At 39.4% G+C, this 16,013-nt stretch overlaps 2 protein-coding genes across 2 annotated transcripts; both read left to right on the forward strand.

Annotated features, from left to right (window-relative positions):
• The first annotated feature begins 835 nt into the window (after positions 1-835).
• On the forward strand, positions 836-6,471 carry LOC134662014 (arabinose-proton symporter-like). The gene is made up of 10 exons (XM_063518256.1): positions 836-943; positions 1,638-1,799; positions 2,014-2,176; positions 2,449-2,570; positions 3,364-3,596; positions 4,186-4,340; positions 4,709-4,835; positions 5,246-5,526; positions 5,924-6,051; positions 6,407-6,471. Exons 1-10 carry the CDS (start codon positions 841-843, stop codon positions 6,457-6,459), a joined length of 1,527 nt encoding a protein of 508 aa, XP_063374326.1. The 5' UTR covers positions 836-840; the 3' UTR covers positions 6,460-6,471.
• A 928-nt stretch (positions 6,472-7,399) lies between these two features.
• LOC134655771 (synaptic vesicle glycoprotein 2C-like) lies at positions 7,400-13,285 on the forward strand. Its single transcript, XM_063511235.1, has 10 exons — positions 7,400-7,542; positions 8,507-8,668; positions 8,834-8,996; positions 9,264-9,385; positions 9,455-9,687; positions 9,954-10,105; positions 10,466-10,586; positions 11,073-11,347; positions 12,678-12,805; positions 13,233-13,285. The coding sequence occupies exons 1-10, from the start codon at positions 7,407-7,409 to the stop codon at positions 13,283-13,285; spliced, it is 1,545 nt and encodes a 514-aa protein (XP_063367305.1). The 5' UTR covers positions 7,400-7,406.
• Positions 13,286-16,013: the final 2,728 nt, after the last annotated feature.

The raw sequence follows: 16,013 nt of genomic DNA on the forward strand, positions 1-16,013 counted from the left end.
ATATTATGCATCGTGACATCAAATGACACCAAAGTGACATCAAGTCATGCTGATTAGATAACAGCATTGGAATTAAATCATTCCATATTTCTTACACTGCGTAACACTAGTGTGTATAAACTTTTATCAATGTGGAGAATACATTGGCATATAAAACATTTGGTTGGGAAGACCCTTAGAGGATACAACTAAACGGAGTAGCCATTAACAGGCTTTCCCCTCTGTCGAAAATAGGCGGCCAACGGTCATACACAATGTATGGACTAACGTTTATCTGACATGGCTATTTTTACGTTACGCATACATTTGACGTTCCCCTCCCCCGCAAAAATCGGCAGACTGTTTTGTACAGAAAATTACAGACATGGCGTCTCCGTTTGATTATATCCTCCAAGGGAAGACCATAAGGCAAGAACTCTCATATTTAAATACGTGCTTTGCTCATAACCAGTCATAAAAGAATTCATTCGCTCCTTCTGCTCTATTGAACGTCTGTAAGTGGCGTACCTACCCACGTGTACAAGAGTGACGAAAGAACAGTGCGTCTACCACCTGTTTGACACTGACATAAAACTCTAGCGTGAACGTTACTTACTTTCTATGCATCTCGCTCAGTCTGATATATATTATTAGTGCTAGTAAAGATAATTTTCAAAGGTACCTACGTATCTAAACAATTAGAAATTAAGCTCAAAGCAAACCGAAAATAACGATAAGAATCGAAATGGCTATTAAATAATATTCGCAGTATGAAATAAAGGCAGTCGCGAACATAACTCGTCGGTGGTGACACACTGAGACTTTTTTTTAATCAGTGTTACTTACTTAAATATCAATCAAATGGCAACAAATGAAGTGTTCACTGAAAACAAAGTGAAAACCTACAAAAATACTGAAAAGGAGGATACAGTTTATAGCTATGAAGAGGCAATCACTTTGGCAGGTGAGGCATTTTTTATTTATATATCCCTAAGTCACAGAATGACCTTGAATTCCTAGACCAATGTGGGCATCATGGGGACTTAATTAATCTTATGGGTTCCTCAAGATAATAAGAATAGTATATATAATTAAATATCATTAACATACGGTTTATTTAATTGAAAGAAAAATGGGTGGGGATGGATAGCTTCCATACCCCGTTTAATTGTGTTAGGCCCACTTGCGCCATCCCACTAACCCAGGGTTATGCGGTTAAACCGTTTACTCAGTGTCAAATTGTACTTGTAACCATGGTAACTCCAGGTTTAACTGGTTAACCCCGGGTTAGTGGAATGGTGCAAGTGGGCCTAAAAGTTAATAAATAACAACTAAATGTCCCTGTAGTGCTAAATCCCTAATCACTCATCAGGGAATTAATGAAACTTATTAAAAGTCAATGTTTCTAATGAAAAATGACGTAACAGACACAGACGTTACGTCAGTATTTTTTATGAAAGCAGCTGTGCACACAAAAATGTCTGTGTTGCGAAACAAAGTTTTGTTTCCTTAAAGGGGCCCACTGATTATCAGTCCGCCGGACGACATCAGCCTGTCAGTTAGGCACGTATATACGTTTGGGATTCTTATAAAGCGTTCAGGGTCAACGGGAAAATCGGGTCTCTCGCGACATAATCGTTTATATTTCTTCTTGTCAGGCAATGGCCGCTACACATATGGACTGCTGGCGGCAGTCAGCCTTTCAATCTTGGCGATGGGCTGCGACATGTTTGGCTTCTCCGTGGTGGTGGTTGGCAGCCAGTGCGATTTCCAGCTCACACCTGGCCAGAGGAACATACTGATGTCCATGCCGTTTCTTGGTAAGACCAATAATACCCAGGAGCATACGACTGATACGACTCAGTGTAGCTCAAGAATGTAAACTGTAAAACCAAGTGATCACGATCCTCAGTAATGAGCTCGCTACCAAGAGAAGTCTCTATAATTCTGCCACCCTCTGCGATGGTAATCCTCCCGTAATGATCTGCAATGTCAAGTATATACGAGCTAACAAGTGTTATTGAATGTTTCCAGGCCCAGTAGTCATGTCATACCCGTGGGGTTTCTTCAGTGACACGCGGGGCCGACGAAAATGTCTCCTTCTCGCTATGAGCTGTGGTTTTCTGGCCTCAGTCGCCAGCGCACTGTCACCAAACTGGATAGTCCTCGCTGTACTCCGGTTTATGAGCACTAGTTGGTAAGTTACCTGTTTGTTTTTAAAGAACTTCCTTCTAACGAGCATTTTGTTATCTCGTGGTTGAAACTATCAATGTGACTGTCAGATGAAGTCAATAAAGTATCATCAGTCATCACGAATACAGAGCGTATGCACTAAAAATCATAGTCTATAAAGTGAGAGTATCGCCATTGATATCCACAGACTTCGATGCCACGTCTTGATTTGCAGTTATATGGGTTTGCATTGATTGCTTCTTCTCGTAATGTTACAAGATTTTTTTTGCATTTCAGCTGCAGTTGCGCGCAGTCAGCGACGTACGCGCTGCTGGGCGAGTCGAGCTCACAGCGCATGCGCGGCACCTACATGCTTTTCATGACCAGTGTGCTTATGCTCACACCCACTTGCTACTTCGGTGAGTTGCTTCCCATAATTGCCTTTTTGACATTGTTCCTTTCGAAATCATTAAAATTAGGACAAATACGCGAACCCGCCTGTGTGGTACTTACTACATGCGAATGGTTATTATTATTTTATCATCGAGATTCGTGTTTTTCCAAGTTTCGGTTTTTTGACCCGTAGGTATGATGATGTGTAGGTAGAGCTAGCACAAACCTGTCTTTCGTAGTTTTTTGACAAATGCAATTTTGTATACCTGTTTCAAGAAGCGAAATTCGTTTGAGTGGCTGAGGTTAAAAACAAAATAAAAATTAACTCATCACGGAGCGGTACGAGTATACTAATTGGATACCAACATAATTCATACATACATTAAAACATGCAAAGTCATCTTTGTGTAATGTAGTAGGTCTTGACATTCTTTATCACTATATATTTATACAAAGAATCGCAAATAGCAAGCTTTATCTGTACGTATAGGTATCGTAGAGTAACATTAAATAATTATTATAATTATCTGAATGGAAATAGAAAAAGCTAAAAATTTACAACGCAAACATAAAACCGCTTTGCTGTGTATGAATAACAGGGGAATGTCATTATTTTCCAATATATGAGTAATATGTATTCGACTGTAAAATACTTTTTAGCTGGAAAAGTACAGTAAATTGCACGTAGTTGTTATGCAAGAATTCAGGCAGATGATGACTGACTGTACCTCCGTGTTAACTATTACCCGATTAATATCCGATTATGTATATATTATCGTCTTCAATGTAGGTAAATCCGTGAAAGGCTATTTTTTCCAGTGGCGGGCTATTTTATCCTAAACCTGGAGTTTTCTTTGGACCTGGGCTTCATCAGCTTCATGCCCTGGCGTCTGCTGGTTCTGGTGATGGCCCTGCCCATGGGGATGAGCTGGCTGGCACTGCTCAACTTTTACGAGAGCCCCAAGTTCCTCGCTAATGCTGGCAGAGAAGACCAGGCGGTGAAGTTGCTAGAAAAGATATGGAGGAGAAACGGTGGGAAGGATGAGTATCCTGTAAGTTTACTGATCTAATCTACCGAATGCTATTTCATCTAAATACAAAAAAAAAGTAAATTCAAAATATCCTCAATACAGCATGTCATAATGTCGTATTTTCAGGGTACACGTTCCACGTGATCACGTAGAAATAACCTTAATGGGTTTGACTTTGACGCTCTATCAAGTGGGTGGTATGTGGGATATAAAGCGTTGCCAATCTTTAACATGAATATGAGGATTCACTGGATGGATTGTGGAACATTAGGGTTAAAAGATCCTTTATTAACTTTGTGGGATAACCACGGTGCAACTTTTGAAGTTCTGGCTGCATATACTATATAGGTAGGTACAATTTTAAGCAGTCTTCTTTAAGTCTTTCTTTAAGAGCCACGACGAATTCTGCGCCAAATTATCTGTTCTATTCGCTCTCTTTTGCTCAAGGAATTAGTTAGTTGTTAGATGTTATTATATATGTTAGATCTGAAATTATCAGAGCACATAGTGGCTACGACTCTCATTTCTGTTTTATCTATTTGAAGATACTTTCTCAGTAAAGTTGCTCCGAAATGGTTTCTGGCCTCTAAGCATTGTATGTCTATTTCAGGTAAAAAAGATAATCCTGCACGAGGACTCCACGGCCCCTGCGCAGAAGCTCCCATTGCTTCAATCGTTGTGGGCGCAGACTGCCCCCCTCTTCCGTCCCCCGCTGCTCTGGCGGACATTGCAGCTCTACTACATCACCGGCATGCTCTATGCCGTGTACGTATTATGGGGCCCACTGATTAACAGTCCGCCGGACGGTATCGGCCTGTCAGTTAGAACAAAAATTTGACAGTTCCGAACAACTGACAGGCCGACACCGTCCGGCGGACTGTTAATCAGTGGGCCTCTTTAGAGTTTTTGGATTCTTCATGTAAAAAACCTAGCTGAAACTTAATATGAACTATCTATATATCTAACAAAGACTTAAATAATAGTTAAGGCACATTGTGAGCAATCACAAGTCAAGACCGCGACGATTTGTTTGATTACGACAGTGCATGACAAGAGATAATGGACATCCTTGATGGGAAAGGCCCATGTCCAGTAGTCGTTTTTCGACTTATCAATGAGCATCTTGTTTACAGGAACAACAGTTTGCTGATGTGGTACCCGTTCCTGTTAAACGTCTTTTTGACAGATGATGGCTCCGCAGACCAAGGCGGCCTCTGCAACATGATCCTTCGCTCGCAAGACGCATCTCATATCAAACAGGTTAGAAAATAATATCCTAATCTTAATATCTTGAAAGTCATGTGGGATTTTTTTAATATATTTATTTATTTGTTCCAAAAATTACACAGCATTACAGTTAGTAGTACTAATTCATTGTGAAATTCAATAAAAGTATAGGAATACCCAAAAAAGAAAACAAAGTAGGTACCACTGGTACAAAAATACAAAAAACTAACAGATTTAATCGATTACAGAAGATTACCGTTTATTCATCGCCTCACAGAACCTCATACACTCTTTAAGCACGAATGTACATACAGGGCTATAAGATCACTGCGAGAATCAACTGTAGGTCGTAATTTATTTCGCCTTGTATTTTCTCTTGACTTTCGAAATCAGAGTCCTGAGCCAGTGCAACAGTGTCAATAATCCTCATTATTTGGTTCCAGGCTTCCGTCTGCTTCTCGAAGCTCGACTACTTCACAACCTTGTTCAGCATCACCCACTCTTTGTCGTTCACGCTGATAAACGTCATCATGTCCCGCTTCGCTGGCCACATGAAGCTCATGCTGATCACCATCCTGACCGTGGCCTCCGCGTCCGGTGTGGTCGTCATACTGACCACGAACAACACCATCAGTTTCCTCTTCTTCCTTGGGATTATGACGCCGGGGCTTGGGATTGGAGTCGTTTTCTCTTACTTCATTGAGCTGTATCCCACATCGTATCGGTGAGATTTTTTACTACCTACCCTAGGATTTGGATAAAGTTAATCCATAACATAAGACTTTTGTTTGAGTATGGAATCGACAACTTATTAAGACAAGTGCTCGGTAAAATGTGTGGAATCACACACATTTCCCCTGAAGTGGGATTCTAGAAATTTGACCCGACATTGACAAGCCATAGCAAAGCAGTAAATTTCTTTACACAACTAAAAGTACCTTAGGTACTCTAGATACCTACGGCGTTTGAACAAATAAGGGTTTTATATCTTACAAAATTTAAAAAAAAAAACTTGGACGGCTAGGTGTGATTTTAGGTAGGTAGGTTTGAATAACATCTTTAGTGAACATTCAGGACAAAGCAGCCAGACTTTAAATTTATATTCTATTCCACATTTCTAGGGGAATGGCAGCATGTCTGGCCGTGATCATGGCGCGAGGAAGCGCGCTGGCGGCCATCAATATCCTTGGCTCTAACATCATGACGAGCTGCCACCAATGCTTCTATGCATACACAGCCTACATCTTTAGTAAGCATGATTATTATCAATAAAACTACCGTAAGGCTATCGCAACCCAGTCGCGTTGGCTGACCGACGCAAACTGCGAGCTTCTCTGTGGTCGATTACTCTTCGCGAGTGACAGCGGCGGCAGGGGAAGCAAGGAACTACCCTCGTTTTTTTCAAACTACGATCAATCAAAACACGAGTTGCCAATAACGGCGGGTGTACTTAGGTATAATAAGAACGTGGCAAATAGCAATATCTTCTCCAAGATTATGAGCTGATGCTAAAAATAACACACCTCTCATTGCTATTTGCATTTTAACTTTTAATCCAACTTACTTTTAAATAGGAACCTTAATCAATCTAAATCTTGTTACAGGCGGTCTAATCGTTTCGTGCTTCCTGCCTTCCGACGCAAAGAAGAAGACTTAGGATAGGTTTCGCACAATTTTATTGGAAATATTCATAGTTCTTAGCTGAGTGACGTTGATCAGTCTGTGAATTGTGTTTGGCGCAGCTGGCTCTTGGTGAAGCCATACACCGGAATTATACATATAGATATAATGATACTCAATAAATATATGTACTTAAACAATAACTTTGACTTTTTCTTCAATCTTAGTAATCTTGTAGTTTAACCTTTCATGGTGGTCAAAAATCGTGGCTTCAAACCTCGGTTATTCTGTATAGAGCAGAAAAAAACCGCTATAGGTACCGCTATAACCGCTTAATATAGTAGGTACCTACTAAAGAAGGCTGAGTAGTAAATAAATTAAAAGATGAAAATAAGTAGAAAAGTAATTAAAACAGTAATAAAAGATAACAATAAAAACGCCATATTCGTGTCATCCGAACATTCCGAACTCATAAGCATTTGTGTATAATAGATTGGAAAGAGTGCACATGCAATTAATAAAATGTACAACTGATGTTTTGTCACGTTTTACGATCTCGTTTCTAATAAATACTTATTTATAACATTAACAAAATATAACGACTTCACAGTTCAGATCTTCATCGGCAGCAGATCTTCATCGGCAGTTCCACTTTACTAAACTAACCACTTCGGTTGTCCAGTGCAAAAGTGCACGATTTTACGGTAAACACGGTAAACATACGAATTAAGAATCTCCTCCTCCTTGAAGTTCATTGAAAATATAAATAATGTAAAATAATTTTCTATTGCAAGTAATTAACATTAGAAATTATGCAGACAATGAACAATACCGATAAAGATATTTATTATATTATTACCTTTTAAATAATTACCACAGTGTGTTATTACGTTAGTCACGACACAAACCGATATTACGAGTTGACACGAAGAACTACCTATATTTAAAACTAAAATAAAAGAGTTAAAATAAATATTAATCGCAATGACGACAAATGAAGCGTTTACTGCGGATGTGACAGACTATAATATAGACAAGAATGCGGGTTGTGGAGTGTGGAGTGTGACTGGGAAGAAAGAAGACAAAGCTTATACTTATGAAGAGGCTATCACTTTGGCAGGTAAGGTACATGTTTAAGTAATCTAGGTCCGTTCAAAAGGCGAAGTGCAAAAAGACCTTAGCGAACTCGCGGCCATCGGACAGAAACGGCTTTGAACAGAAAAGCATGGCGGTATTTATAGGTTTTCTACACACTTACCTTTAATCCATGAGATCGTGACCACTGTCTCTGTGGGACCCAAGAACGGTTTAGATTATTGCGAAATGTCCACAACACCGAACTTCGACGCAATACACTCTGAATCCCAACACGATTTGTTTATATTACAATCCACAACACAACACATTATTATTGTATTAATGTATCAGTACTTACAAATTATTAGCAAGAAAAAACGGAATGTCCGCTTTTGCCACAGACTTGTCATTTTCGCGCTCGCGCTTGCTTTTGCCAACTTACAATTGTCACGACATTGACATTAAGTGACATTATTTTATTAAGTCAGTGAAAGCATATAAGCATGCGTTCACTGTATTAAGTAGCCAGTTCTGCACTAACCTCTAAACAAAGGAAAAGAAGTTGCTAATTTCGCTGTATCGATAGGTACAACTAACCCAGTTTATAAGCCAGATAACTAACCAGCATGATAGAATATATCTTTGACCGAGATGCTCGATATCCAAATCAAAATTTTCACTGAGGCAGAAAAGAGCGAAGATGAGAGGAGACGTGCGGATATCAACCAATAGCATTGATTTTATAATACAGGAAGACAGAGAAGATCTCCGCCCGCCGCCTGCCTAAAACCTGGAAATAAATAAACCTCTAAATATGATATTTGGCTGGGCTTTTAAGCTTATTTATATTTTAGCTGGTCAAGCAAATCATGTCAATAAAAAAAGGCGCGAAATTCAAATTTTCTATGGGACGATATCCCTTCGCGCCTACAATTTTCAAATTTGCCGCCTTTTTCTACTGACAAGATCTGCTTGACCAAGTATAGCTAGAAATATTCTAAATTCAGGCAATGGCAGCTACACATACGGTCTGCTGGCGGTGCTGAGCCTAACGATCCTGTCCATGGCCTGCGACATGTTCGGCTTCTCCGTAGTTCTGGCTGGCAGCCAGTGTGATCTTCAACTCACGCCGAGCCAGAGGAACACTCTCATGTCTATGCCTTTTCTTGGTAAGATTTACTTACTTTCAAGTTTCCTTTTAACCTTATTCAATTATTAATTTTCGGTTAATGTTGAACACTGCGTTCTATCGTCACCTTCTAAAGAATGTTGATAGGCGTACAATTTGATGCTGTAAACAGCGCAGCTGATGATGATGATGATAATGGTTCCAGGTCCAATAATAATGTCATATCCTTGGGGCTACTTCAGCGACACGCAGGGCCGCAAAAAATGCCTCCTCCTAGCTATGAGCTGTAGCTTCATGGCCACGGTCATCAGCTCTCTGTCTCCGAATTGGATTATGCTTGCTGTGCTCAAGTTTATGAGCACCAGTTGGTATGTACTGGTTAAAGAACATATTAATCAACGTGCAATCATATTCAAGCAGTGGACAATATTCCTCACCTCAGGCAAGACTCACATGCCCTCACATGCCTGATATACCAACTAATCTCTCTATCAACTTACCCTAAGGCGTGTTAAACTGTACCTACCTAAGACGTAATCTCGTTAGCCTTTGTTAGGTAAAAAAAATAATCGAACCTTAGTATTGCTTTTGAGTTTTTGACAGTACTCTAAACGAGAATGCTTGTTACATTTCAGTTGCAGTTGCGCACAGTCTACAACGTACGCACTGATAGGGGAATCCAGCACACAGCGTGTGCGCGGGAGCTACATGCTCGTCATGACAAGCATGCTTATGCTCGCGCCCGCCTACTTCTATTGTAAGCATAGAATAATTCTTATTCTATGTTGATACCTACATCTAAGCCTAACTCTTCATAACATTCCAGTGGTAGGCTATTTCCTCCTAAACATGGAGTACTCCATCGACCTGGGCTTCATCAGCTTCGTGCCCTGGCGTCTACTGGTGCTGACCCTGGCACTGCCCATGGGCATCAGCTCGCTGGCGCTGCACTGCTTCTACGAGAGCCCCAAGTTCCTGGCCAATGCTGGTAAAGAAGACCAGGCGGTGGAACTGCTCAGAAAGATTTGGGAGAGGAACGGCGGGAAGGATCATTATCCTGTGAGTAAATGATTTCTATTGGTATTATAGCCACGGTACAATATGACTTAAGTTATGTCGTCATCATCACTACATCTTATAAAACAAAAGTCCTCCGCCGCGTCCGTCTGTTTATGTGTCAGTAACTCAAAACCTACTGAACGGATTTTAATACGGTTTTCATCCATCGCGATAGAGTGATTCTTGAGGAAGGTTTAAGTATATAATTTGGGCTATCTGTGCAAACAATAACATTTTGACAAATGAATACTGCTCACTTCTTCAAGGTGAAGAAGCTGATCCTAAATGAAAACTGTGCGCCGGCGCAAGGTCAGCCGCTGCTGCGGTCTCTTTGGCAACAAACAGCGCCTCTGTTCCGACCTCCTCTGCTGTGGAGGACCTTACAGCTGTACTACATTACTGCGGTGGTCTACAGCATGTATGTACCTATTCTGCATTGCCTATCTCATCATCATCATCATAAATATTATAATTATTAACGTTCTTGTTGGTGAAGCAGTCTATGTGTAAAGCCTGACCAGGAATATATGATCACGCACCATTTTTCTGATTTTACTGGAACTTTGTTTTTCCTACAATACTGACCTCTGTCACCCTATACATGAGAATAACAGCGCCCTCTTGACAATGATCATGGTCAGACTTTATTTCTTTCTCCTAAAAGTAAATATTAATTCAACCAAAACATAAGTGTGTGACAGAATCTGAGAGATCGCTCTTCATATTTACCATTGTCTAGATTATAATAACCTTCAAAGTAAAATATTTGAACCAACAGTAACAACAGCTTGCAAATGTGGCTGCCGTTCATAGCGAACGCGGTTCTGGCGGACGACGCAGGCGCAGGTGGCGTTTGTGACATTATCCTCAGCTCGCAGAACACTCCTGGAGTTCAGCCAGTAAGTCAACATGAATGAATCCCTGGACTGGTCTAAAAATATCAACACAAGAAATTTATAAGCATATGTCCCCTGATTTGGGGGAATAAAACCCAATTCATAGTAGACAGTTAGTCTAATTTACTACTACAAAGTTAGTTACTTTAGTCATAGAGAAATAAGTAAGACAAGAGTGCTCACTCCATACATCAGTTCAGACTATTAATTTCAGTGGCTACATCTAGCATCGAGTAGCGGAACTATCAGTACTGCTACTTGACAATAGATGTCGCACCGACCGGAAAGTCTTATCTCAACAGCATAAGACTTTCCGGTCGGTGCTACATCTATTGTCAAGTAGCAGTACTGATAGTTCCGCTACTCGATACTAGATGCTAATAGTCTTTTTGGTACTAAAACTGATGTATGGAGTGAACACTCTATGTATTTTTTTCTCTATGCTTTAGTCAGGCCAGTTTTTTTATACTCAATCACTTTTGTCCCCAGACCGCTTGCTCTTCAAAACTGGAATACCTCACCACCATATTCGGCATTGGCCACTCCGTCTCCTTCGCTCTAGTGAACGCGCTAATGTCCCGTCTCGCTCGCATGAAGCTCATGCTAATGGTCATACTGGCGGCGGCAGTCGCGTCTGGGACTGGGATTATCCTCGTCACCAACAGGGTGGCTGGCTTCGTCCTGTTTCTCGGGATAACGGCTACGGGGCTGGGGATTGGTATTGTGTTCTCGTACTTTGTGGAGCTGTATCCGACGTCTTATCGGTGAGGGTTTGTTTACTTAGCGCCACTTGCACCATCCCACTAACCCGAAGTTAACCGGTTACACCGTTAAACCAGTGTCAATTATACTGGTAACCATGGTAACTCCAGGTTTAACTGGTTAACCCCGGGTTAGTGAATGTTGCAAGTGGCCCTTACCTGTTTTTTTATATGTATATAATAGAAATGGGTTCCCCTCATCTGGCATAATATTGTTTGTCAGAAATACATTTCGCATAACATGTATCGCAGAAACACTTTTAGTCGAATAATAATTTTGCATAACTATTACTTGGCATTACTATTTACTACGCATACAATACATTTTGCAGCATATCATTAAGCAGAAGATTACTGTTGCCGATTTTCGTTTAGCATAATTTTATGTACCATAACCATCCTGCAGCATACTCTTATTATGGCATAATGTTTTTCTCTGCTAGCAGAAAAGTGGGTTAAGTTAAGTAAGAACTGCGACCCCAACAAAATTGGACGTGTGCCAAACGTGTGAAAACAAGGTTAGGTTATGTTAGAATTGCGACCTCCTACAAAAACGAATGGCTGTCAGAAAAATAGGTTAGGTTAGGTTAGAGCTGCGACCTCCTACAAAAACGAACGGCTACCAGAAAAGTAACATCAACTGCCATAAAAACAGATTATGTTAGAGCATACTAGGTACTGCAGCACATTGGTAAGTCAATTAAAACCATTTGTAACATCACCTTTAATTAAACTTGATAGTTTTATGCCACAAAAATAGTATGCAATACATTTATCTGCGAAATCAATATTCGTTTAAAATACTATTATGATCATCAACAGTAAGTATGCCAAAATATGGTTCTGGATTATAAAACTCTGCGAAGTGATTGTATGCTAAATGATACTATGCGAAAGGTAATTCTGCCAAACGACATTTCTGCCAAGTAACATTATGCAATACAAATATATGTCAAAAAACTTTCTGCAACACATTAGTAACTCAATAGAAATACCTACTGTTAGGATCAATAGGAGTATGCAGCAGTTAGTCAAGCTTGCTAACTTATACTATGATATGAGTAGTATGAGTGCAGCAGGCATCCCGTGTGCAAGAGCGCACGAAGCTCGCTCCGAACTTAGGCTTCGCCTGACGTTTTGCGTCTTCAAAAACTGAAAATTGTAAAAATTTACTGACAATGGACGCCATTTTAAATTATTTATTTTATTTTGTCTGATCGTGTAAAAATCGATTTCTGTGGACGCCAGAAGCTTCTCATATGAATGCCGAATTTCTTAATTTTCCGTCCGACCGTGATGAAAATCGATATCTGATTAGTAACTATGTTTTCAGTGGCATGGCGGCGTGTCTCGGAGTGGTTGTGGCGCGGGGCAGCGTCCTGGTCACCATCAACCTCCTCAGCTCTTACATCACGACGAGTTGCCATCAGTGCTTCTACGCTTTCACCGCATACACCTTCAGTAAGCAATATATTACAGGGTGGACAATGGTGGCATAATGGTGTGTCTCGGGGTGGTCGTAGAGCGAGCAGCTCTCTAGTCGCCATCAACATCCTCGGCCACCACGACGAGGCATCAGTAGAAGTAGCAGACGCTGGTACTTATGTTTCCAGTGGAGCACACTGGTTACGATAAAGATCATAACTAATTGCAGTGTTTCCACGCTGTACAAGTATAATATATTCAATAAGATGGGTGAAGTAAGTACAAAATCTGTGCAAACTGAGTGTACACTTAAGCGGGAAAACGTAATAAATTAATACAAACTAGAGAGGCCCCAGAAACTTATCGGAAACACAGAAGAGCTTAGAACAATAGTTTGGTACAGTAAGCGCCTGCATTTATTCTTATCGCAACATATTGTTGAAGTGAATATTTTTTGTTACAGGTGGCCTTATAGCTTCGTTGTTCCTGCCTGCCGATGGCAAAAAGAAGACTTAGATATATTTTACCATATATATATAAGTATATAGGTTTTTGATATTATCACACACATAACATCGTTAACTTGTAACGCAGAGAGTAGTCCCATTGATATTGTAAATAATAAAGATGGTAAATAATAAATTAGATCTAATTTATTATTATTAAAACACAATATTTTTAAAACACAATTTAAAAACTATACTTGGTCAACCAGATCTTGACAGTAGACGCGAAGGGATATCGTCTCATAGAAAATTTGAATTTCGCGCCTTTTTTTACTGACAAGATTTGGTTGTATGAGTTGTATGAGTATGAAATTACAGGATAAACAAAATACGGCCAGTACTCTGGCGCCAAACCTCTTTTGACAATTCTAACAGTTTTTTTATTATTAGCTTTAAGCTGAAAGCTTCTTATTTGTTAATTGTAGGTAGAGTCAGACCAATAAAAGTCTGCAGCGGATTTGATAGCCCACGCAGTGCAAGTGTTATTTATACGTCATAATTTCATAGAAGTTTGACGTTTAAAATAACACTTGCACTGCGTGGGCTATCAAATCCGCTGCAGACTTTTCTTGGTCTGACTCTAGCTATCTCTCAAATATTGCATACACTGATTTATGAAGCCCGACTTAGTTGCCGAAAAAAGTAGGTGAGCTTGAATGATAATTATTATTATTATTAGGAGCCTATAATGTCCCATTACTGGGCAAAGGCCTCCCCCCACTTTTTCCAGTCTTTCCGATCCTGTGCAGTCTCTGTCCATTGCTTTAAAAAGGAGTCTAGCTCGTCTCGCCATCGCCGACGTGGTTTGCCAACTGCTCAGTTTGAGCTGGGCTGCCACTCTGCGGCGATCTTGACCCACAGCTCACTCGGCATTCGGCAGACATGATAAGATAAGATAAAAGATAAAAGATAGTTTATTCAAGTAGGCATAATTACAATGCGCTTATGAACGTCAAATAAAGCTAGGTAGACCGGCTCCAACCCTACACCTCTGCCCCGAGAAGATTTAAATTCCCCCTCAATTGGAGGAGGGTATCCCAATATGGGACCGGCAACAAACTCGGCGGGACACATCTTTTCAAAAATAATTACATCTTATAATTAACATGCATTACGAGAAAATAAGGGAAAAAATACAATTTAAATTACTATAGAATTCATGCAATTATACACATAAGGTGTAATAGAAATTTGATTTAGAAAATATACATATGTACATGGAATCATACAAAATCGTAGCTCTTTCAGAAAACATATCAAATTCTTACAAAAGGAAAAGAAAATAAAGTTATTAAAAGAAATGGGAAAACATATTATATAAATCTGATTGATTATTATTAATTACCAACATATAATATTTGATGTGCTTTCCTGCTTACCTGAGCTGTGTCACCTATAACTCTATACATAATACAATGTTTTTAATTGCTACTACTTTTTATTAGTTAGTTTCTGGTTTGGACCATGCATGTTTGTCTGTCAAGTAGTCCTCGACTCTGTAATAAGCTTTTAACATCAATGACTTTTTTAAGTAATTCTTAAGAGCTGGAAAGGGTAATCTTAAAGCATTCTCAGGTAACTTGTTATAAAAATGAATGCATTGCCCAACGAATGACTTTTGTACTTTACGGACACGAAACTTTCTGATAGCAAGCTTATTTCTATTTCTAGTGTTAAAGTTATGGACATCAGAATTCTTAGTGAAGGAGTCTAGATTCTTAATAACATAAATAATACTATCATATATGTATTGGGAAGCTACAGTTAAAATATTAATTTTTTTGAAAAGTTCTCTTAATGATTCACGCGCTCTTAAGTTATATATAGAACGAATGGCTCTCTTTTGTAAGACAAATATAGTCTGTATGTCAGCTGCTTTGCCCCAAACCAGAATACCATATGACATTACACTATGAAAATAACTATAATAAACAAGGCGAGCTGTTTCAACATTAGTCAGTTGTCTAATTCTCCTCACGGCGTAAGCGGCCGAACTTAATTTGTTAGCTAGTGTTCCGATATGAGGACTCCATTGTAGATTTTTGTCCAATGTTAAACCAAGAAACAGAGCTTTATCTACCATCTCTAAGCATTCATTATTCAAAAGTATTTTAGTATCGACTGGTTTAACATTCGGCAAAGAAAATCTAATACATTTGGTTTTCTTAGCATTAAGAAGCAAATTGTTCATAGTAAACCAGTTAAGTACATTAACGAGTGTGCTGTTAATTACACTATAATCGGTAGATTTCCGATCAACCTTAAAAAGTAATGATGTGTCATCAGCAAAAAGAACTATTTCACAAAGATTTTCTACTATACATGGCAAATCATTTATATAAACCAAAAACAGGAATGGACCCAAAATAGAACCTTGCGGCACTCCTAATTGGACTACAGCTCCGCTAGACTGGGTTTTGTTTACAACAACTGTTTGTGTTCTATTGCTAAGGTAAGAAGACATAAAGTTTAGGGCATTTTCTGACAGACCATAGTGTTCTAATTTCAAAATGAGCGTTCCATGATCCACACAATCAAATGCTTTAGAAAGATCACAAAATATGCCAATTGCATCACAAGAATTTTCCCAAATATTATAAATATGTTTAATGAGTACCGAAGCAGCATCGGTCGTGGAACGGCCCTTTGTGAAACCAAACTGATTGCTTGTAAGTAAAGTATGTCTGTTGAAGTGACCCAGTAGATCATTTAACATTAATTTTTCAAAAACTTTACTT

This window comes from Cydia amplana, chromosome 2 (assembly GCF_948474715.1).
Source record: "Cydia amplana chromosome 2, ilCydAmpl1.1, whole genome shotgun sequence".
NCBI classification, from domain to species: domain Eukaryota; kingdom Metazoa; phylum Arthropoda; class Insecta; order Lepidoptera; family Tortricidae; genus Cydia; species Cydia amplana.